Source organism: Sorex fumeus, unplaced genomic scaffold, assembly GCF_029834395.1.
Source record: "Sorex fumeus unplaced genomic scaffold, SorFum_2.1 ptg000014l, whole genome shotgun sequence".
NCBI classification, from domain to species: Eukaryota; Metazoa; Chordata; class Mammalia; order Eulipotyphla; family Soricidae; genus Sorex; species Sorex fumeus.
The window spans coordinates 20919451-20942864 of NW_026606071.1; the positions used below are offsets into that span (position 1 = coordinate 20919451).

Sequence of the window (23414 nt, forward strand, 5' to 3'; positions counted from 1 at the left end):
AGCTGCGTGCAAGGCAAATGCCCTACTTGCTGTGCTATTGCTCCAGCTCCCATCCAATAATCTTAAGCACTTATTTTTAAATTGCTGATATACTTAACAGCTGAAACTAATCTGTTGTAAACTACTCTGGAATAGTTTATCAATCTTGAAACGACTAGCTGAACACAGCCAATTAATTTTTTTCTTGGATAGCTTACTTTGAGGGCATCAAACAAATAGCAAAACAAATTCTAATGGTGCCGACCCACAAACAGTCACGTAAAGTCCCCATGTTTAAATGAAATCTATGTATTTTTATTAAGGATTGTGTAAGCTGACATAATGAAAACATGTAACTGAAAACAAATTTACGCTTGACTGTGACTACTGTCCTAAAGCTATTACAACAGTTTACTGACAGTAACTGGCAAGAGTAACTTAGAAAATAACTTAATCCAGCAGCAGAACCAAAGCATCGTCAGTAGTACTGAATATATCTCTCTCATATCATATACTTATATATATATATATATCTATGTAAGGTTTGCACAATCAGGGAGCAAGGCACATAATGAAATGAGAGCATACATTTAAGCAGAAGAAATATCAACAGAGCTAAAAGAAGGTTTTTGACTTCATCTTTACTGAACTGTGCATAATCATCTGAATAATGTCCTCTATCAGGTACTTTATGATATAGTTCCTTTTGCCTTATTCATGCTTTAAAAAAGTATATTCTACACTGTATCTATTTTACTTACTCAAAGCTCCCACAGTCTATATGTCAGTGTGAGCCTTGACCCCATTTATTTAAGAAATGGGATGAGAGGGAGCAATCCCATTTAAATGTGCAATTTTTCTTTAAAACAGTAAACAATGTTTTTACAACATTTAGCACAAGAAGTGAATTTTTTTAAGGTGCTGGGGATCACACCCAGAACCTTACACATGCAAGGCATGTGCTCTACCAGTGAGCCACATCCCTGGTTCTGATGTTTACTTTAAATGTACATTTCTAAAAAATGAATTCAGTAGTGGCTCATAATAAAATTAAAGTCATTTGAAACATTCCAGTTAATGGTTACTTTCTAGTAGGGATTATTTACAAGGAAAAAAAAATACAGGTGGGAGTCATGGAAAATGGCAGTATTTGGTATTTAGTTACAATTAATTTAACAAACAATGGACAATTCCCAAAATGCAGAGATCTTTTTTGTTAAGTGCTGCAAAAGCATGTTCTGCCTAAGAGGCTGAGGCTTCCACCATCACAAACTTGGCATGAACACCATCCCTGGTCAATGTACCCGCTTCTCAACCGAGCCACTTTAAATATGTAGTAGACACCATCACCCGGACTTGACTCACTTCTCTAATTTCTTTGGTAGAAAGTGACCAGGCTCCAAGCAGATGAAACCATCTCTTGTAAGACATTTTTCCTTTTTCTGTCCAAACTAGAAATAATTATTAGCACCTCAACGTTTGCCTGTTGGATTTTTAAATGCTATTCCTCCAAAGGAGTTCAAGGCACTGGGGATTACAGTTGATAGTACTTCCTCTTCTCAATGGTTTATAATTTAAACAAGTAAAAAACAAACCAGTTGGAAAGTTTTTCCTTCAAGTGTTCATCAAGTATATTATTTCGTTTTTATTTAACAGGTTGAATTTCAGATTTCTTTTACACATAGACCTTCTAAGGGCACAATTGAGAAACTGAGTGCTTATCAGTTTGATGTTTAGTGTAGAAATGTTCGACTTAATCTTAAAGGAAAATCTTAAAAGATAATGGGGATATTTAATTTTAATCTATTTGCGCTCTGGGTCAAAAATAGCAACTTTGTGAGTGGTCCTATGTTCTCACAGGATCAAAGATAATTTATATAAGTGATATAAGTATATAAGACAAAATTCATAAAGTACCAATAGATGACTTACAGCCTAAAGTGATTTTAGAAGACATTCTCATCAACTGTATATATCCAAATTATATATATTACTCAGAGTACACAAGAACATAACACCTATAATCTCAGCATCCTATTAACTGGTCTAAACTTGATCAAATCTGTGAGAGTTTATCACTTATAATCTGTTAGCTCTGAAAGTATAAGAAAACATTTGGGAATGAAGTATAAAACTTGAAAAGTTTTTGTTGTTGTTGTTTAAAATCACGTAGTGTTTATAACATGAAACTGCTTTAACTGAAGAAAAACTGTTGACAGAATTCTTTCATTGGTAGTTCGATAATCAAATCCAACCCAAACTATTAGCTTACATTCTTTTCAGACTAACTTAAATCCTTACATCCTTGACAGAGGCGTAATAGCAATTACATTCTCCCAAAGTAGCAGCTTTTGGAACTCTGATTATGGATGCACGTTTTACTTATTACCTGGATTTCAGAGTTGCCACTCTCCTGGAATTATTATGAATCATACCAAGTTTTGTTAAATTTGGCATTGTTTTCAGTGTAAAGTAAATTTACATACAGAGGGGACTTTAAAGACAGTTCACAGCCCTTTGCAGAATATGCCATCAATGGGCAAAAGCACCTCAATTTTAGAGAATTACAAACACAATATATTATTTTTGTTTTTTTAAATTATGTAAAGAAAATTTCCTGTAACTTTAGTCAGCAATCTTAAAGAAATTAAAAAAAATGAAGTTACAATTAAGTGGTAATTGTAAAAACCTTAGAATATTTTTCCCAAGTGAGATTAGATTAGAGCAGCTAAGGAAATTTTTTTTTCCTTATTTGAGCAATAAAACTGAACCTGATAAAACTTCAGTAAAGAACAGTCTAATTTACCTATGAATTCAACACCAAATGTTTATTATTAACAGAACAGGTTCTGCTTCGAAGTTGGTGCCAAAAATTAGGGTGTCATAATTAAGCTGGCACTAGCCTTCAATGGCACCTGTTTCAAGCGCAGGATGAATTCATCTTGTTTTTCAGTACAGCTGTAATCTTATGACCAGAAGCAGCCATGTAGGGTTAGAGCAGAGGCAGTGGGAGAAGGCACAGTACTAGTGTCACCTGGCAACAAGTGTTTTCCATGAATACATCAGGGAAAAAAAAGTTACAAAAAGCCTGAAAATAAAAATAATAAATAAAAACAACAGACATAACTATAACCCAACAAAAATTCGAATTAAAAAACCATTAGGGAATAAACACTCTTAAGTTACATTTTTTTTTTGGGGGGGGGTATTAACTTGTTTCACACAGAACAAAAATAACCGCCATTCCATCTTTGGAAAACTGTTGTCAGAGGAGCCACTGGATAGGGGCATTTCCTCCTCTGGTCCTGTTCTTTTCTTGGTGCCCCTAGTCTATTCCTAGAAGGGAAATGCTACTCTAGGAGTTTAAGAATGGCTGTCATCAGAACTGACATGTAAGCAAGGAGTCTCAGGAAATCTTACATTCTGAAAAACAGAAGACTCGATCTTAAGGATTCAAATCAAGCATGATGCAAGATTTAGGGTACACATTTTCCCTCCAGGAAAGCTGAAGTTGCCCTTCATGTAAATTATACAAAAAAAAACCCCTACCAACCCCTACCGCCCCAAAACAACATAGTGATGAATTATGAATTGATTTTTTTTAGAAACTCTTTACCACACCTAATTTTCCAAATAAGAGTGATTCTTTGAATATACAGCTGCAGGAAGATTACAGGAAATTACTTTACTCATAATCACAGTGGAGTTTGGCAATCTGTATCATAACAGTTATCCAAGTTGCTGTGCATGCTTAAATGAAAGAGTGTTAAAGGTCACTTCATAAACATGATATCAAGCACACAGGAGTTTGTGAACAATAAAAATACCTAAAAAGTTTATCTTTTAAAGAAGGAAGGCTCCCTCCTCCCCACCGCCCCCAATACTGGGAATTATACTCAGGGCCTCATCCATGCAAGGTAAATCCTCTACTTCTGAGCTATGTCCCTGGCCCAGGTATACAATCTTATGTGTTCCATGAGCACATTATATTCAGCAATATCCTGGAGATGCAGCAGTGGAAAGGTAGTGTTTACTCTCTATGAAGAAATACTTTCATGGAGTGGCTTATCTGGTGTGTGTGTGTGTATATATGTGTGTATATATGTGTGTGTATATATATATATATACACATATATATGGTACCACTTTCACTTATTCTTGAATTATCATCTCTGCCCCACTATATTGTCATCACCTTTCCTTTATGAGATATTGTCAAAATATTTTTACAGTTTGTAATGGTAATCCTTACAACAGGCATACATGTTCATTATACGATGTGCTCATTTATCATTGCTGGGGTGACTAGCTTTTATTCCCCTGAGCAGCTCTAAGGTAGCCTTGTATTCCTAATGATTAGTTTAACATCATAAACTGATGAGACAGTACATTTCTCTACCAAGGGGGGAGCATATATAAGTATAATGAGGCATATAAAATTACACGTTTGCATCTGAGCAACGAGTCCATGTCACACCAAATTGCACATGCATAATATGTAATTACACTATTTCAACAGAACTGCTAACCTGGACAGATCTCTTTAACAAAAAGCTAGGATCCTAGTGTACTGCAGCAGTTGGCTACGGATGAATTGTCAAAAACCTCATTTACTTCCTTTCCCTGCCTGACAGTCCTGTCTCATATTCAATCTGTATTACACATTTTGTCCATAGACACACAGGAAAATAAAACCTAATGGAGTCAACTTCCCAACTGTCACTTTGTTTTTCAGTTGCCCAAACTTGTAGTGATACACAGAGACACATTTCAGAAAGTGTTTTTTTGTAATGATGTACCATATTAGACAAAGGATGTGTGTATTTTATACATTAACTGTCTACAATACATAACTTCAATATCTACCTAAGCACACACTGTAAGAAGATAACTGGTAACCTGAAGACATACTGGGACGGACCATTCCAGGGATACTGTATTGGGTATTCTTTCACAATCAACAATTTGAAACCGAGCTTGATTAAGCTTCACAAAGCTCATGAAAAAGATTCTGGCAGAATAAAAACTATCCAGGATTATAGCACTGAAACATCCATGGATTGTAGGCCAAGAGCTTACCTGTGGCGAACACATCCTAGATTCGGTAGGATCAGTGAGCAGTACTGCAACTAGAGAACTGTTGGGTTACACCAAGTATTTACTCTGAATATAGTCACATACAGCAAGAGTGTCCATGAAAATCTCACACACCACCATTTACCCGTTCTATGAAGCTGATTTTTTTTCCTGATTTTAAAGTGCCCCTTTATGTATAGTAATTGTCAGTCAAGCAGCTCAAACTTAAGCCAGCTGTGAGGGGGGAAAAGAACAACAAAGGCCCATTGATATATCAAAGATTCTGGTTGTCTTCTCAAACTGAGAAACAGCACATTATACATCTATTCCTTAATATATAATACACAACATGCACAGATAGGCTGCACATGGACACACATGTATAAAATACCATCTAAATTACTTAGAAACTTTTGCTCCAATCCACATAATAACAGAAATTGTAAGGGACAGGACTTACATTCCCTTCCATGCCTCTTCCACCCAAAATACACAAAACCCATTTTCAGACCAGGAAAGAAATGGAATAAATAGAATCAGCTATATATATATACACATATACACACATATATGTATACATATATATATATATACACAGACTATAGCTATGTGTGTCCACACACACATACACATACAGCTGGACACTACCTGAATAACATCATCACACCAGGAGCCTCTGAACACCTGAGTTCATCAGTGATCAGGTGAGCTGATTGTAGAACCAATTACAGATACCATAAAAATGAGAGTCCCAGGGTAGCTACCAGTCTCTTGAGAGCTTAGTGTTCTGGTCTCTTTTGGGGGGAGCTGGAGGGGGTCCTCTCCGCAATGTTGCATAGCCCGATATATGACTGCCTCCCAAACCAGCTTTCTGTTGATCAGAAAGCAGTTCAGGGGGTGGTGGTGGCAGTGCCATATCATCCATGGTGGCTGTGGGTTCTGCTCTGGACATACGTGAGGAAGAGAGCGAGCCATGACGAGTGATGGACTTCCGCTGCAGTGTCCGGTTGAGGTCAGCCAGGAATCCAGGCTGGACACTAAGGCTGGATTTGGGTGAGGTGGGCACTTGTGGCGCAACTGTGGCCATGGCGGGCTGCTCAGAGATCTCTGCCTGAGTGAGGCGGGTGCTATCATTCCGCTTGGGTCGGGTGGGTGGAGGGGCCTTCTTCACTGACGTTTTGGACCACTGTTGTGGCTGGGGATTGACTACTGCCACCTTCGGTGAGGTGCTTCCTGCGAACACAGCAGGAATCTCCACAGGAGGCATAGGAAGCTCTATTTCAGGTGGAGGGGGTGGAAAGTCGGAATCCGATGGTGGAGAAGGGAATTCAACCACGGAATCCTTGCCACGCCCACTCAAAACAGATGCTTTTGCTGGCACACACCCTTGTTGGAGAACTCCAGGAAAGTTAACCCCAGAAAGATTCAGTTTCCCAGGCTTGGGGGGTGCTGCGGGCGGTGGCAGGGTCTCCTTGCTGGGAGACCCAGAGGGTTCGGCTGGCGATGCAAACTTGCTGACTAGACTGTCTACTGAGGGTCTCTTGGGCTCAGGGTGCTCGGCACAGTTGCTGGACTTCATGCTGGAGTTGCGCTGTGGAGTTGGGGGAGGCTTCTTCCCGCCGGGGCTGGACGTCTTCCCTGTCTTTTTGCCTGGCGATCCGCTCTTGTCCGGGCTTGGAGCAGCTGTGGGGGTGGCCGGTGGCGGTGGCGGTGGCGGCGGGGTGGGGACAGGGGTGGGGACAGGTGCTGGCGGTGGAGGGGGAGGAAACACTAAGCTGCTCTCGGGAGGAGGCGGCGGGAAGTCCGGGGACGGGGCAGGAATGGAACTGGGCTGCCACTTGGGTTTGGCCTTCACAGCGGGAGGGGACTGTGGGGTCACGTTTGCTGCTAAGGGCTTCAAAGGTTGCGACTCCAGGGGAGGAGCGCTTGGCGGGGGCGGAAACTGGCTGGCGAGCTGCTTCACCACCGAGGGCACCGGGGACAGCGGGGAGGGCGGCGGCTTCACACTGAAGCTCTGCTGCTTCGGTAGGGTGGGTGGGGGCCCTGGGCTGGGCAGCGCAGGGGAGGAGGGCGGGACGTGAGGGACCGGAAACGCGGGCTGCTTTTTGGCTGGCGGCGCGGGAGGGGTGGGTGTGGGTGGCACTGCTTGTGTAGCAACAGGTGGCACCGTCTTGGTGCTGGCTGATGTGGGGACGGTCACCGCGGGCTTGGGGGGGGCCTGCGGGGGGAGGGGCGCGACGACGGGAGGAGGTGGTGGGGGTGTCGGGGGCGCCGCTTGCGGCATGTGGTGAACGTGATGAATCTTCAGAGGAGGAGGCGGAGGGTTGAACTGCGGGAGGGATGGGGTGCAAGGTGCTGGTTTCAGCTGTGCCATCGCAGAGCCCGGGGTCGGCGGTGGAGGTGGCGGAGGGGGTGGGGGAACAACTCCGCTGGGGGGCACCAGGATCTGGGGCTTTCCTGACTGGGAGGCCACGGACTGCGGCTGCATCCCTAAGGATGGTGGAGGCTTAAAAAGGGGCCCGGAGTGCTGCGCATTCTGCAGCCGGGTGATGGTGCTGTACTTGACGAACATGGTGGCCGCCGAGCCAGCAGAGGGCGCAGACTGGCTGGGCAGAGGGGGCGGTGGCGGTGGCGGTGGGGGTGGGGGAGGGGGCGGCGGGGGCGGGGGCGGGAGAGGCGGGGAGGGCTGGGAGGCAGTGTAGGGGGTGGCTAGCTTAGGTTGTGGGGATAGAGGGGGCATAAGTGAAGTGTATGGTCGATTCATTGACTCCATCCTGGCCTACAAAGGGGGGGGGGCAGAGAGAGAGGAAAAAAAAACACGAGTTAGAGGAAAGCTTTGACTGCTTACAACTAAAAAGCACGGGATCTGAAAGAGTCATGCACGAAAGGATGTGATCAGAAAGATGGACAATGTCAGGAAGGCTAAAATATGACCCTAGGACAAAAGGACAAAGAAAAGTTGTCAACAGCGTTCTCAAATGGCCAGACTGCATAGGGGCTTTTCCTCTGCTACGGAAGCCACGTGGCTGGTGAGAGGGTACAAGGGGCGGGGTGGGGCGGGGGCGGGGGAGGGCCTCTGGGCTCTGGGCTCACCTGGACTCTGGCAAGGGGAGACAGCCCTGTTCACCGCCCGGGTGTGCATCCACTTTCAAGCAGATGCCTAACTAGGTGTCCGAGTCCTGGAGGAGGTGGCTTTTTGGTGCTAGGAAGCTGGCATGTAGGATATAAACGTTTAGCAGGCGTGCACAGTCCCACAGCAATGAATGAGCTTGACACACACGTGTTCAAGTGAGACATTTGCATCCAACATGCACAGACGTTCACAGTGCAGGTAAGGGGGGGGGGGAGGGAGTTCCTCACATTTGTTTTACTAGAAAATCTATAAATAGACATTACAGCCAAAGATCAGAAAAATACCACACAGGAAAAAAAAAAGCCAGAAGGAAATGAGAGGAAACTTTGGAAGAAGACTCCAGTGAAGGAAATATATTAAGAAATAAGAGCTAGACTTTGAAAACAAACCGCTGACCAGCCTGTCTGGGCACCTCAAGGCATAGCTCCAATGACTGCATTTACGTCTGGTCATTTATTTCATGGAGCTACGCATGCATGAGTGTGGTTTGACTATTTTGGAAGAGCAAAGAAATGACCATTGGTTTAATAACCCAGTGCATCTTCAAGGGTCTGAACAAACTGAAGATCCAAGATAAACCATTTGTCTCATTCCAATTATGAATGACATGTAATTGGCACAGAAAACGTTTAGGTTAGTAGGCTAGAAGACTCATTACAGGGCTAAATTCTAATGCCCATCAGGACACTCACATGTTTCTTTAAAAGTTGCACATCAAAGTAAAAGCATTAGTCTGCAAGATTTGGTTATAGGAGTCACCCAGGTTAATGTGTTTCCAAAGAACAGCCCCCGACCTTAACTTGACCCTGTGTTGGCTGCTGCAGGGGTGTAGACCTTAGCTGTGTTGGCCTTCTCATTTGGCACCTGAGACTGAGATAACAAAAGAAACACACGGGGTATCAAGACTCAAACACATCATCACTTGTGGCAGGTTCAAACTCTTTCTGAAACCACAATGACACACACACTACTTCATCACAAAGCAAAGATCTTTGCTTTCCTTGCTCTAGTTTTTTTTCCCATAATGGGGAAGTTCTTCATATAGATGACATCACCGAAAACTTAATAAGGTGGACTTTAGGGATCTGTGTAAACTGTGTAAACCTGCTCCGTGACAAAATATTTACATACAAGTTATTAGCACGAGACATGGCTACTGATTGAGAGAAAGGTAAAAGAATTCTGAAAAATCTGAGCTTCTTATAATTGCTAAATTGTTGATGGTTTCAGAATTTATATCATTAGGACCAATTCTCAAATATGTGTTTCTAGGAGAAAGTGCTCTACCCCTATACTAGCCTATTAATATAAATGCCTCCTTCATTACACTAAGGACCAGTTAAAAATGATCACATATTGCAAAGAAAAGAGTAAGTTGAAGGAAATAGTCATGGTAAATGTACCACTATAAATAAACTAAGAACAAAAGAAGATCAAAATGATTCTTAGGTAAAAGTAAAATGATAACCATGTATGAGCTTCTGCCACTGAGGTGAATACAACTAGATACACACTTTACCACAAAATTTAAAAATAAATTTGATACGGCTTCTTTCAACTGTGCTAAAGAACTTTTTAAAAATAGCCTTGGAGTAATTACATTTGTCCTTCAGGGTTTCTGAACAAGCTAATATGCAGGGCTCAAAAATTAAAGTTTTCTGTTGTAATATTTTTTGGAGGATCACACCTGGCTATGCTCAGGGACCACTCTTGATGATTTTGGGGGACGATATGGCATTCTGGAGATTGAACCTGGGTTGGGCACAAGACCAGATGTTATTTAGAAAACAATGCAAATGCCCTATCCACTGTACTTTTGCTTCAGACTGCCATGATCCCAAATTTTAGGAGAATTGATCAGACTTTAGTCTTTCACCTAAACTGTAATCTGAGGAAACCCAATGCACAAATATACCAAAAGCACACATGCACACAAAAAAAGGAATAAATGGGTAAAACAAATCCATCGATCATTAGCAACTTCTCTGAAACAAATTTAAAGCACTGGTCTTACGGTTTTGCTCCATTCAAATTGATTAAAGGTAAAAAGGAGGGAAACAGCTCTCTTAAAACTGTGAGCCATCAATAAAGGAGAAACCCCCAGCTATTTTTCAGAGATCTCAAATCAACTGTTTTTTGTTTGTTTTAAAACCAAACATTTGTTTCTGAGTGGAACTATTCCACAAAAGTAAGGTAAAAGGGTAAAGGTAAAGGCCCTCCCGTTGATCGTCGATTTGCTCGAGCGGGCCCAGTAACGTCTCCATTGGAGACTTTGTTGTTACTGTGTCTGGCATATCGAATACTCTCGGTAGCTTGCCGGGCTCTCCGAGAGGGGCGGAGGAATCGACTCGGGTCGGCCATGTTGGCCGCTTGTAAGGCGAACGCCCTACCCGCTGAAATAGGGCCAAGAAAGACTTCGAATAAAGTGGGAGAAAGATAACAAACTATGCCTATGGGATATCACAGATTTTTCTATGTAAAAGAACACTCTTACCTTGCTGGACTCTTCCAGCTGAGTCCCTCGCTTCCAGGCTTCAGAGAATATGGAACTCACAATGCTCTGGGAACGGACGTGTGCTGCTGGCTGGGTGTCAGACACTCCACTATCAGACTGATTAGAGTGATTTGACTGAGATTCTGTTTAAAGTAGAATTTCAGAAACAGGAATAAGTGTGCATTCTGACAATATGAATTGGAATATTTAGATAGATCTCTTAACAAAAGACCAGATGTAGAAAACATGTAAATTTTATTTAACTCATTTCATAAAAGCTTACTAAGTGCTTCCCACTCTTAAGATCTCCCTTATATTAAGGCTGACTCTCACTCAGAGAGACTGATAATTACAATGGAAATCTTGTCTTGTAACAACCAACTTATTTTGTTCTCTATGTCACAAATGAGTGATATCTGGCTTTTGTTTTCTCCTCCTAATTCACTATGCTGAAAATGATACCCTCTGGCTAGTTCCATCCAAGTTAGAGTGAACTGCATGCTGTCATCTTTTCTTACAGTTGCATAGCATACCAATGTTTTTGTATACACAATGCCTCCTCCTCTATTCATCTGTTGTTGGGCATTTGGGTTGTTTCCATTTCCTGGCTAGTAACCACTGCAATGAACATATATATCTTTTTGTATTAATCTTTTTGTATTTTGTGAATGGATGCCAAGAAGTAGAATCACTGAGTCAGGTGAGAGTTCTATAGTTAGTACTTCATTACTTCATTTCTTCCGTAATTACTACTTAGGACAACAGTCTATGAGGCATGAGACTAGACAAATGAATCCTTGGGTTCTATTCAGCATGAATTACATTAATTTATGTGAAAAATAATCTAACACATTACATAATTATAATGTATATGAGACAGATGATGTTATAGAAAAAGGCAACAAGCAATTTCATAAAATAGCTTGTGGAAGCATTTATGTGCTGCATCATTTTAAAAAATACTATCATTCGGGGCTGTAGTGATAGCAGAGCAGGTAGGGCTTTTGCCTTTTACATGGTCGACTCTGATTCGATTCCCAGCATCCCCTATGGTCCCCTGAGCGCACTGCCAGGAGTGATTCCTGAGTGAAAAAGTCAGGAGTAACCCGAGCATTGCCGGGTATGACCCAAAAAGCAAAAAAAAACTATCATTTCTCTCTCTCTCAAATTTTCCCCTACATATCAATTTCTCTGAACTTCTACTTAAAATATTCTCTTAAACCACCTTTCCTAATCCATAACACTCTTAAAGTCTTATTTTTCCAAATTTACAAAGAAACTATAAAATCACAATATACTGCACACATATCCAATACCCAGTTTCCTTCATTACTAATATAGCATATTACCATAGTCACAACTAAGGCACCAACAACACTGATAATTACTTTTAACTGAACTCTAATTTTCATGCAGATTTCACTACTTTTTCAATACTCTCCTTCTTCTGACTGGGGGTCCCGCATTACAGTAGTTGTTTTATCTCAGCATGACAGTTTCTCAGACTTTCCTCTTTTTTTTTTTTTCAGTTAGATTTTAGGGCCATGCTAAAATTGGTGCTCAAGAGCTACTCCTGGTTCTGTGCTGGGGCTCACTCCCAGTGCTGCTCTGTAGTTGAATTTAGGTCTCAATGAAAAGCATACACTCAGTTTGAATAATCTTTCAGCTCTTATTTATTTTTTCGGATGACCTTGACAGTTTTTAAGGACTACTGGTTAAATGTTTTATTTGTTTTTTGTTTTGGGACTACATCCAGCTGTGCTCAGGACTTACCCCTGACTTTGTAACCATTGATTACTCCTAATGATGATCATGGGAACCATATGTGGTACCTGGAATCAAACCCAGGCCAGCTACATGTAAGGCAGGCGCCTACCTGCTGTACTACTGCTCCAGCCCCTGGTTAAAGGGTGTTTTTCAATTCCGTTTTGGCTGATACTTTCTCTTCAAATTCAACTGGTCACAGTCACTGTCTTCCCGTTGTTCATCGATTTGCTCGAGCGGGCCTAGTAACGTCTCCATCGTGAGACTTGTTGTTACTGTGTTTGGCGTATCGAATACATCACGGGTAGCTTGCCAGGCTTTGCTGTGCAGGCGAGATACTCTCGGTAGCTTGTCGGGCTCTCCGAGAGGGGCGGAGGAATCGAACTCGGGTCGGCCATGTTGGCTGCGTGCAAGGCAAACGCCCTACCCGCTGTGCTATCACTCCAGCCCAAATTCAACTGAGGTTATGGAATTTGGGGAAGACCAGGAGAGGGAAAATGCTAGTATCTCTAGGTAGTATCATGAGTACAGGGAACCAACATGTTACTATTGATTCACACCTTGATCACTTAGCTAAGAACTGTCAGTTCTCTCCACTGTAAAGTTAACTGTCCCTTCATACCCCCACATCCTTTTTGCAAACAAATTACTTTGCACAGTTTACAGTTGAGGGGAGGAGAATTAAGTTCCACCTCCTTAAGGGCCGCATCCACATACATTAGAAGTCTTCTGTACAGAATTATTGTTAGTACATTTATTTGTTCAATAATTTATGTAACTATAGACTGATGTATTTCTTTTACAATCGAAGGTATCCTCTCACAGCATGTTTTGTTGCTCAAATTAAAATGCCCATCTGAATTACTCTCCTTATATGTACTCTCATGTTCTTTTATGTACTCTTTAATTGTGTTTTTTTGGGAAAATCTTCCCCATATCTTGCACTGTAACTTGTTCCAAGTTCATCTTAAATACTGTCATAAAAATTATACAAATACTATAAATAATATAATTAACTATAAAACAATATATATGATATATAATTAACCATTCCCAGAGTTCTTAGTGCTAGGCTTTGGGAGGGGAAGGGGCGAGGGAGATGTCTAAGATCTCAGCACTCTATTCCCATTGCTTCTATGTGTCACCTCTAGGTTCTCTAAGCAGACAGAACAGGCATGTCACCTCTAAGTGCTCTTAGAAGACTGAAACAGGAAACACGTATACTAGCCCACATATATGTATATTCTAAATCCCTTTCATTTCTGTTGAGTTGAAATTATGTCATAAGGTCCTTTAAAAAAATTTTTTTTTGGGGGGGATGAACACCCAGTTGTGTCCAGAGCTTTCTCCTGGTTTTGCACCCAGGGATCACTCCTGAGTCAGACACATGCAAAGTAAATGCCTTACCCACTGTATTATCACTCCGGCCCCAGTCACAGAGATTTTTAATAATTTTTTTGTTTTTGCTTTTTTGGGTCACACCCGGTGACACTCAGGGGTTACTCCTGGCTCTACACTTAGGAATTACTCCTGACGGTGCTTGGGGGACTATATGGGATGCTGGGAATCGAACCCAGGTCGGCTGCGTGCAAGGTAAACGCCCTACCCTCTGTGTTATGGCTCCAACCCCCAAGATTTTTAATAATTTTTTTTTTCTGGGGCCAGACCTGGCTGCATTCAGGGCTTACTGCTGACTCTGTACTCTGGAATCACTCCTGGCAGGTTCAGGGTACCATATAGGGTGCTGGGGATCAAACTGGGGTCAGCAATGTGCAAGGGAATTGCCCTATCCACTGTACTATATATCTGATCTCCAGCTCCCAATAAATACTTCTTAAAGCAATTATTTCTGCTGCAATATATGATGTCAGAAAAAAAATTTCTAATTTTGGAAATTCTGAAGGCAAAGAAATAGTCATTTCAAGAAGTGATCACATGTAACCCTTGTAAAAGGATGTGGAGTCTGGGAAGATGCATCTTTTGGAAGTTAAATAGCCTAACTAGGATACTAAATTAATTCTAGTGATTTCTACTTTAGTGAACCCTAGAACACAGTTCATCAGGTATTCAAATATATAAACTGTCTCTAAGCAATATTCGGTCCCCAATTGTGCTTCAATGGGTGTTTTTCAGCAATATGAGTAAATATTATATAAACTCCTGCCTTTATATATATATAAATTTAATGTTTTGACATTTCAGATACATGTTAACTGGTTCTTGATACCATTCTAACAATAGAATGGAAAAAAAAAGCACCTATGCCTACTGGTTCCAATTTGAAAATTAAATATGGTTCTGGTTCTTAAAAATCATGCTGAAGTAACTAGGTCTTATCATCAGTCTTCACTGACACTTTTGTATTGGTAATAAATAGCGTTTCAGTATTCCATACTACCTGGGATGCTGGAAGAACTGGATCCTGATTTAATGCTAGAGCTGGATAAGGAAGTCCAATCATAAGCTGATTCTGTTCTCTTCAAGGCTTCTTGATAGTTGATATACAGCTGCTTCCCGTACTAAAAAGAAGCAAATCATGACATGAACTTAAGTGGAAATGTACAGAACAAATACTTGGGGTGGGAAAGGGGGACATATTTCTGCTTATTGATTTACAGTCTGCATTAACATAAGGAATACTTCAAACTCTCTTAGTAAGAGCAAATTATCATTTACTCCACACAGATTTTTCAGTTATTCTTAAAAACAGTTTGATTTTTTAGGGCTATAATAAATTTTATTTTCAACTACTAAATAGGAATATATATCCTTCAAGTATCATATTTAAGGTGTCCTTTTGGGGAGGGAGGATTCTTTAAAGAATCCTTTTAGAGCAGTTTTATGTTCACAGCAAAACTAAGAGGAAGGTATAAATTTCTCACATATCCCTACCCCTTAACCCACAGAGTCTCTTCCATTATCAATCAATATCCCCTCCCAGAGAGGTATATTTGTCACAATCAATGAATCTACATTAACATAACACAATCACTCAAAATTTAATCTTAGGTTCACTCTGGTGTTATATAGTCAATGGGTCTGGAAAAAAATGTATAATGACATGTTTCTGCCATTCCAGAGTATGAATATTTAACAGCCCTAAAAATCCTCTATACTCTATTTATTTATGTTTCCTTCCTTCAAGTCAATTTTTTTTCTTTTGCTTAGATTAAGCTCTGTTATATAAGAACAATCAATGCATTTTTTTCAAAGCCAAAACTAATTTTTTTCAAAGCCAAAACTAGTGTTTTGTTGTTTTAGTGAAACAACAGGTTTTACTGAAAGACATTTAGAAAGGTAAGAGAGGAATATTCAAGAGAATACAGTTTTCTCTAGAGGGTAAAAACAAGAGAGGAAGAGATATGTTTTCAAGAGAGAGCACAAGCTTGGAAGAAAAGCTGATGATTATTAAGCTTTTATTAGCAGCATACCATAGATAGCAACTGTTGAAAGTTTATTTCCATTGCCAAAAAGTCATTAAAATCATGAAATTCAGCCCTGAGAAAATTAAGACACTGCCAAAATTATGAATATGAAACTATCAGAATTGTAAAAAAAAAAAAGAAAGCATATCATAAAATACCCCTTTCTATCATCAAACAAAACCAATACTACCTTTGCAATTCGAATGCCATTGACCCACTGGTGTAGTGTCCTCACATCATCACAACAAAGGTATTTGATGTACTGAGATTTCTTCTGAATCTGCGGGTGCTACAAGATTAAAAGCAAAACTCAATTAAGTCTCCTGGAGAACTTAAGTAAAAAAAAACAAAACAACCAACTATCCAAGATTAACCGTTTCATCCCAAGTTATAGATCCCAATAATGGCCAAATAATTTATACTTGTTATCTGGCTAAATAAAAATTTTTTCTACCAAGTATATGAAAAAAAAATTTTTGGGGTTAAATTTTAGTCAAAATGTTCAAATCTTATTTGGGGAAGGGGTGGGGGTGAGGTGACACCCAGGGCTTGCTGCTGGCTCTGTGCTCATTCTTGGCAGTGCTCAGGAGACCATATGGGGTTCTGGGGATCATCCAGGTCAGCTGCATGCCAGGCAAGCACCCTACTTACTGCACTATCGCTGTGGCCCAAGATATTCCAGTTTTTAAAAAAATGTTCATGTTATGAGAAATCCCCCAAATACCTACCCTTCTTCATTTCAAAGAAACAAAATCCATCAAGATCAACAAAGTCAGCTGCTTTCTGTAGCAGCTATAAAACTATGAAAAGAGATGAGAATATCTGGTCTCACTTGGTTTGGTATTCATTGAAGTCGGGTTCAGAAAACCCCAGCTAGTCTCCTGTGATACTCCCAGCACTCTGCAACAGGTGACTGGATGATGGTCAGAGCACAGGGCACAGCACCTGGACAGCCAGTGCACACACCAGCAGCGAGGCTCCAGGGAAGCTGAGCGGATCACTGTCTGCACATGGAGCCCTGGGAACATGCTGCTTCTTCACTGCAACATTTGAGTCTTTTCTCACAACCCAGTGTACTTCTCAGTCACGGTTTTTGTGAAAGGTGACTGACCTGAACCTGACTAAAATATGCTCGACAAAAATGTAAAATGGGGTTGGAGAGACAGTAGGGTAAGGCATTTGCCTTGCATGCAGGTGAACCTGGTTTAATTCCCAGCCCCCCATATGGTTCCCTGAGCCTTGCCAGTAGAGATCCCTGAGCATAGGGCCAGGAGAAAGCCCTGATAAGCACCAGATGTGGCCCCTAAACAAGCAAAACTAAAACATAAAAGTGCTATATCAGAATCAAGTTAGTTTAACTCCACTGGGCCATAACCACTAGTCCCCTGGGACAAAAAAGTCATAATTGGTTCTGGATGTAGTTATTAATCACTGCTTATCTTTTTTTTTGGGGGGGGGGATAAAGACTAAAAGGTCCCGAGCCAGTTATCTACAGCTAGTCATTTGTTGTGGAAATCCATGAAATCAATAAAATACACTTGGAAATTCCCTCAACAAGTACAAAGTTAAAAATCAAAACAATCTAACACTCCACCCTCTAACTTCTTTAGTAAGCACTTAACTGTATGCAAACAACTCAGATCATAATACATGTATGAGTTAAAAAGGCTTCAGTCTATTGGGGAAAGAAAGATAAAAATTACTTCTGGACTTGAAGAGAGCCAGTCCCCTCTGACCTTGGGCACAGTGCCCTCTGATGGCTCTGCCAAGTAAGTACAGGAAAAGAACTGAAAAATATTTGTCACCCACTTTAAAGTTTTCCTTTAAAAAGGCTGTGGGGCTGGAGAGATAGCATAGCGGGTAGGGTGTTTGCCTTGCACGTGGCTGACCCAGATTCAATTCCCAGCATCCACACTGGGATTACCTGAGCACCGCTAGGAGTAATTCCTGAGTGCAGAGCCAGGATTAACCCCTGAGCATCGCCAGGTGTGACCCAAAAAGGGGAAAAAAAAAGACTGCAAGGAAAGTCTCAAACCTATCATATACATATATATGTATATATGCACACACACACACACACACACACACATATCCTATCACTATATATGGTATATTCATGTATAGACTCAAAGCTTACAATTACTATTCATTTTTAAATAGCATTTATCTGATTAGGTCAGCTCTTTAATCCTCAGTTTGGTCAGCTGTTTTAAAATTTTTGTTGTGGAGATAACTCCTAATGGTGCTTATGGGATACAAGAACCAGACCCGGTAGTGCCGGTAGTAATGGCGGGAAGAGAAGCATGTAGTGCCGAGGCTTGAATCCAGGGCCTCACATATGCAAAGAATATGTTCTGCTATTTGAGTCAGCCATTCTTTTAAGAATTTACAGTTTAGGTAAATTTTCTGAAGAGACAGACAGGGGTTACAGGACTTACTTTGCACAGGGGTAATCCCAGTTTGATGCCTGACACTGTACATGGTCCCGTGAACACCACTAAGAGTGATTCCTGAGCAGAGAGCCAGGAATAAGCCCTGAGCTCAGCTATGTCTGGACCCCACCAAAATCCAAAAACAAAACCCAGTATACAGACTAAACCTACACACTAATGCAAAAACAGTATCTTCAGTGGAGATTCAAATTATTCTAAGGTGGTCAATAATTCATTCTACGTTAAAATGAATTAAAATTTCTAAGAGATAAATTTCTACCTTTAGCACCAGGCAATAGTCTGTAGGTGCTTTGTATTTGTTTCGATAGTCCTGTCCATAATAAACATTGACATGATCCAGCTGGAGAAAGCACATTAGATCCCGAGAGACCTAAAATAAAAGCACACACACAAAAAAATTGACAATATGTAAATAAGTAACTTTTCATACCTGGTAACAGTTTCTATCTAAGAATAAAAATTTACCAAGGAGAAATTTTTGAGAACACAGTGAGAGTCTCTAGAATGGTTTTTCTTTAATTCTCAATATAACAAAAAATCAGTTTTACTTACTGTCCGACCATTGCAATAAATACTAACTTTCTTAGAATTAGTAGCATTTTAAAAAGAATTTAAAAATAGTATATTATATAGTATAATAGAAATTCCTGAGAAGAGATATACTTCTTCATACTACAGATCACATAGCTGGGTGCCTATAATATCTCAAGTATAGTGATTTTCAAGATAAAATTTCCTCACTAACTTAATGAGGACAAGAATAAGTAAATACACCTCTCAGAATGATGGTAAAGTTTGAATGAGATGATGCTTTTGTAAGGAACTTTTAAAACAGTGCTGCCTGTAGTAAGCATAACAAGCAAAAGCTTAGACAAGGCGACTCTCACTGAAGCATATGACCCAAACAAGGCCGAAACACCTTTTTGTCATAATGACTGTCCCAGAAAACAAGCAACTCCAAACAATGACAAAAACCACAAAAAACAAAAACTACTCTGGAAGAAACTGCAAAAACAGCTTAAGTATGATGAGGAATTTTGCTTCCTCAGCGTAGTGAGGAAGCTCAAGAGTCAAAAGGGACACATACCTTTGCTTTTCCTTTAGGGACGTAATAGATACCAGATGCTCGTAAGAGAAAGTAACGTTTTTTCCAGGACTTTTTGCCATCGTCTTTCAACCAAAGGACTCCTTCAATTTCTGGTACAGTGACAGAACTGCCACAAAAACATTCCTGAAATTTAAAAATGATTTATAAAGACACGACTTTGGATTCTCAAAATAAAGAGTATTTACTTTGTGAAATGTATGACAGTAACTACAATGCCTATAATAAAATCAACTACAAATTTTATGTCAGTTAGAGCTTTAGAACTGCAATGGCAATAATGCTATGGAAATACCAAGAGTTTTGTGAAGCAAATGGACTGACAAGCTTTGCCACTGAACTTTAACTTTGTTTAGCAGGAACTAAATTGAAATGCCAACTGAACTATATACAATAGCACTATACATTTATGAACAGTCTTTAATCATGTCTTTGTGTACTGTATTTAATAAAGGTGTCAGAACTGACATGCAGGTTTTTTTCTTAAATTAACAATACATTAAAATTAACTGTCAAGTTGAAAAGAAATATAACTAAGAAGCATAAGCAGTAAGTGAAGAAACAAACTTGGAACACATCTTTCAAACATTAATGATCCTGAGATTAAAAAAAATTAAAACTATTTAAAAAATTTAAACTAGGTTAAATGTATATTAAAAATTTCGAGAATTTTTATAGACAATTTTTATTTCTTTTCTGTCTTGTAGTGCTGTAGGACTAAACTTAGGGTCTCAAATATGAGAGGAACGTGCTCTACCACAAAATCATATTCCTAACTAAAATGTCACTGTCACTGTCACTGTCCTCCCGTTATTCATCGATTTGCTCGAGCGGGCCCAGTAACATTGTGAGACTTGTTACTGTGTTTGGCATGTCAAATACGTCACAGGTAGCTTGCCAGGCTTTGCTGTGCGGGCAAGATACTCTCGGTAGCTTGCCAGGCTCTCCAAGAGGGGCTGAGGAATCAAACTCAGGTCAGCCATGTTGGCTGCATGCAAGGCAAACACCCTACCCGCTGTGCTATCGCTCCAGCCCTTACTAAAATAATTTTTAGAAATCATGCATTCTATCACTATGAAAAGTTGAATGATGACCTTTATTTTTATATTGTTAAGAATATAGTTGGGTTCTACAACAACGATGTACCAAGCTTTGGGGGGCACAATTTGGGGTGGAAACATTCGAAATATGGTGGTACAATAGTGGTGGGATTGGTGCTTGAATATTAAATGTAATGAATTGCTGTGAACAACTTTATAAAAATAAAGTAAAATTTAGGGAAAAATAGAATCTAGTTGGGTTTCTAACATTCTAACTTCCTTAATCTACAGCTCTCTAAAATCAGTGAAAGCCAAAAAAAATCAAATAATCAGTCATGTTTAAATTTGCATTATTACTTTTCAAAATTAGAGTTTTTAAAGGGAAATATGAATTTTTAAAAACTATGTTAAAGCCAGGACTCTAAACACTAACTAAATTCAAATTTTTTTTTCTGCATAAGCACATAAAACAGTACAATCACATCCTTCACTGACTAACGTTTTTGTCCACCTATGAGCTCCTACATATTCCTTAATCCTTTTAGTACATTCGAATTTGCTTGGCATATTCTTTATTGGTGTTAAGTTCACAAAGTGGAACTCTCTCCCCCAGGCCATAGGTCCAAGAATGTAGCCCTCTTTAATTACAGCGTAATTATAAATATAAAACAGTGACATACTTGACTTTAAAAGACATGTAGTATTTTAAATATTACAAAGATAGAGTCTCATACCTCCAACAGTACTTCTTTGTTTCTATCTGCCATCTCAGCAGTTTCTTTTTTTCCAAGAAGGTAATTCTGGGAAATGAATACAAGAAAGTTAAAGGAAAAAATATGTTCCATTATTTCCTTAATACTGATGCACAAAGGATGTGTCTATTGACATAATGACATTGTGTCAATGATTGCCTATCTAGAAGGAAGGAAGAACTCCTTTGAAAAGTGGATCTCACCACTAAAATATGAAATGCTGTCCTTCTCACCTTTATCACTTCTCTTGAATTATTTCATAAGCAGCCCTCCCTCCAATCCTGATGTGGCAGTACATGCAAAAACTCGCAAAAATTTTTTTAGCAGTACATGCAACAACTCACATGTACATGCAGTACATGCAACAACTCGCAAAAATTTATTTTAGTAGAGGTCAGAGATAGAGTACAGCAGGTAAGGCATTTTCACAGCACTTGGTTCCCCAATCCCCACCAGAAGTGATCATTGAACACAAGCCAGGAGTAAGTCTTGAACACAGCTGGGCATGGCCTATTACCCCTCCACCCATTCCTCCCCCATTCAAAAACATAGTTTTGGTATACCTAATGAAAGGTTTGACCGCAGCGATTTATAAACCATCAAGTATAAGGGAAATTTAGTTTAAAAATGCTGAACTTGGGGTAAGAGATCATACAATGGGTAGAGCTCTTGTCTTGTACGTGGCCAATCTTGATTTGATCCTCAGCACCCATATGGAACCCTAAGCACTGCCAGGAGTAACTCCTGAGCACTGTCAGGTGTGGCCTCAAAACCAAAAACATAATAATTAAAAATGCTGAACTTAACTGATCCAGATACAGAAAAATATATATTTCTGTTTTTAACGGGGAAATTCTAAATTCCCTGATACTTTTATGTCATTTGCTTGGACCAACTATAGCACTGCAGCACTGTCCTCCCGTTGTTCATCGATTTGCTTGAGCGGGCCTAGTAACGTTCCACCGTGAGACTTGTTGGTACTGTGTTTGGCATATTGAATACGTCACGGGTAGCTTGCCAGGCGGACGAGATACTCTCAGTAGCTTGCCGGGCTCTCCGAGGGGTGGGGGAATCAAACCTGGCTCGACCGGGCTGGCCATGTGCAACGCAAATGCCCTGCCACTGTGCTATCAACTAATATGCTAATTTTAATTATCAGTTTTTTGACAATTTTTTACACAATAGAGCATAAAAAGATCTTTTGTTATTCCAGAGTGTGTATTTTTTGTAAGTATCCAGAAAAGATGTATTATGACGACTAAGCTGACTGAAGGATAACTTTTCTGTACCTTTTAACTTTTCACTGTTTTTATAGTCATGTTGAATAAAATACTGTATATTCAGAATTAAATAGCACTTGGAATAAGCAAAAGGGTAAAATAAGTGAGGGTAAATACACTGGAACATGGAACCGATTATAATCAGGGTTATCTCGATCAAAAAAAAAATTTCAAATAGTACCAATTGGATAGTAGAGTAACATGTACTTTGATGTATAAGAAACTCATCGAATCAATAGCTGGGTTCAGTATAGTTCTGGATTATACAGAACGAAACCTAAACACTCCAGGCAATTACAACTCTGCTTCCTTAGGCGCTCACCCCATCTGACTCTGTAGGACTGTTGTAACCTCCCTGGGCCTAACACTGGGCCTGCGCAGACTTCATACCTCACTAGGTGTAAGTGGTTCACTGTTGGTTTTGTAGTCACATGCACTAACCAGGAGGTTGTCAATCTTTTAAATGTATTAACTTGGCAGTGACAAAATAAATATTTTAAAATCCTAAGCTCTGCAAGTTTGTCTCACCTGTGGGTTTTTGAAAAGTGCATATTTTTCTATACGTTCCATAAAGAGAAGTTTGTTTTGACTATCTCTTGTCCAGTTTAGAAGATTTTCAACCAAGTTTTCATGATCTTCAAAGATTCTCTCTGTCCCAAAATAAAATACACGTATTAGTAAGTATTAGAGTCATCAAACCTTGTTGAGTGATTCACACCAGAAACATAGGGTCTTGACCAACACTGCCCTTGGAGATAACCTGTCTTCCCTCATCTTACAAATACAAAAACATGCCCTGTTTTTAAGTGTCTTTGAAAAGGTCTCAGAAAGAATCAGGACTATAATCTAGGTCTTATGATTGCAATACATCAATTTTTTAAGCCTCAGTCTTTCTTATTCCACCCTTTAAAAT

General features: G+C 39.9%; 1 protein-coding gene across 4 annotated transcripts in view; it reads right to left on the minus strand.

Moving 5' to 3' along the window:
* Positions 1–272: 272 nt before the first annotated feature.
* The window catches only part of RAPH1 (Ras association (RalGDS/AF-6) and pleckstrin homology domains 1), an 88949-nt gene continuing 65807 nt past the window's right edge, over positions 273–23414 (minus strand). For all 4 annotated transcript variants that reach the window (XM_056111597.1, XM_056111596.1, XM_056111593.1 and 1 more), the window contains 8 exons: positions 23030–23151; positions 21204–21269; positions 19412–19555; positions 18584–18694; positions 16062–16160; positions 14845–14965; positions 10683–10825; positions 273–7834 (listed from right to left, as the gene is read on the minus strand). In XM_056111597.1, coding sequence (XP_055967572.1) covers positions 5816–7834; positions 10683–10825; positions 14845–14965; positions 16062–16160; positions 18584–18694; positions 19412–19555; positions 21204–21269; positions 23030–23151 — 2825 coding nt within the window. In that variant the 3' untranslated portion in view covers positions 273–5815. The remainder of the gene's footprint in view (positions 7835–10682; positions 10826–14844; positions 14966–16061; positions 16161–18583; positions 18695–19411; positions 19556–21203; positions 21270–23029; positions 23152–23414) is intronic.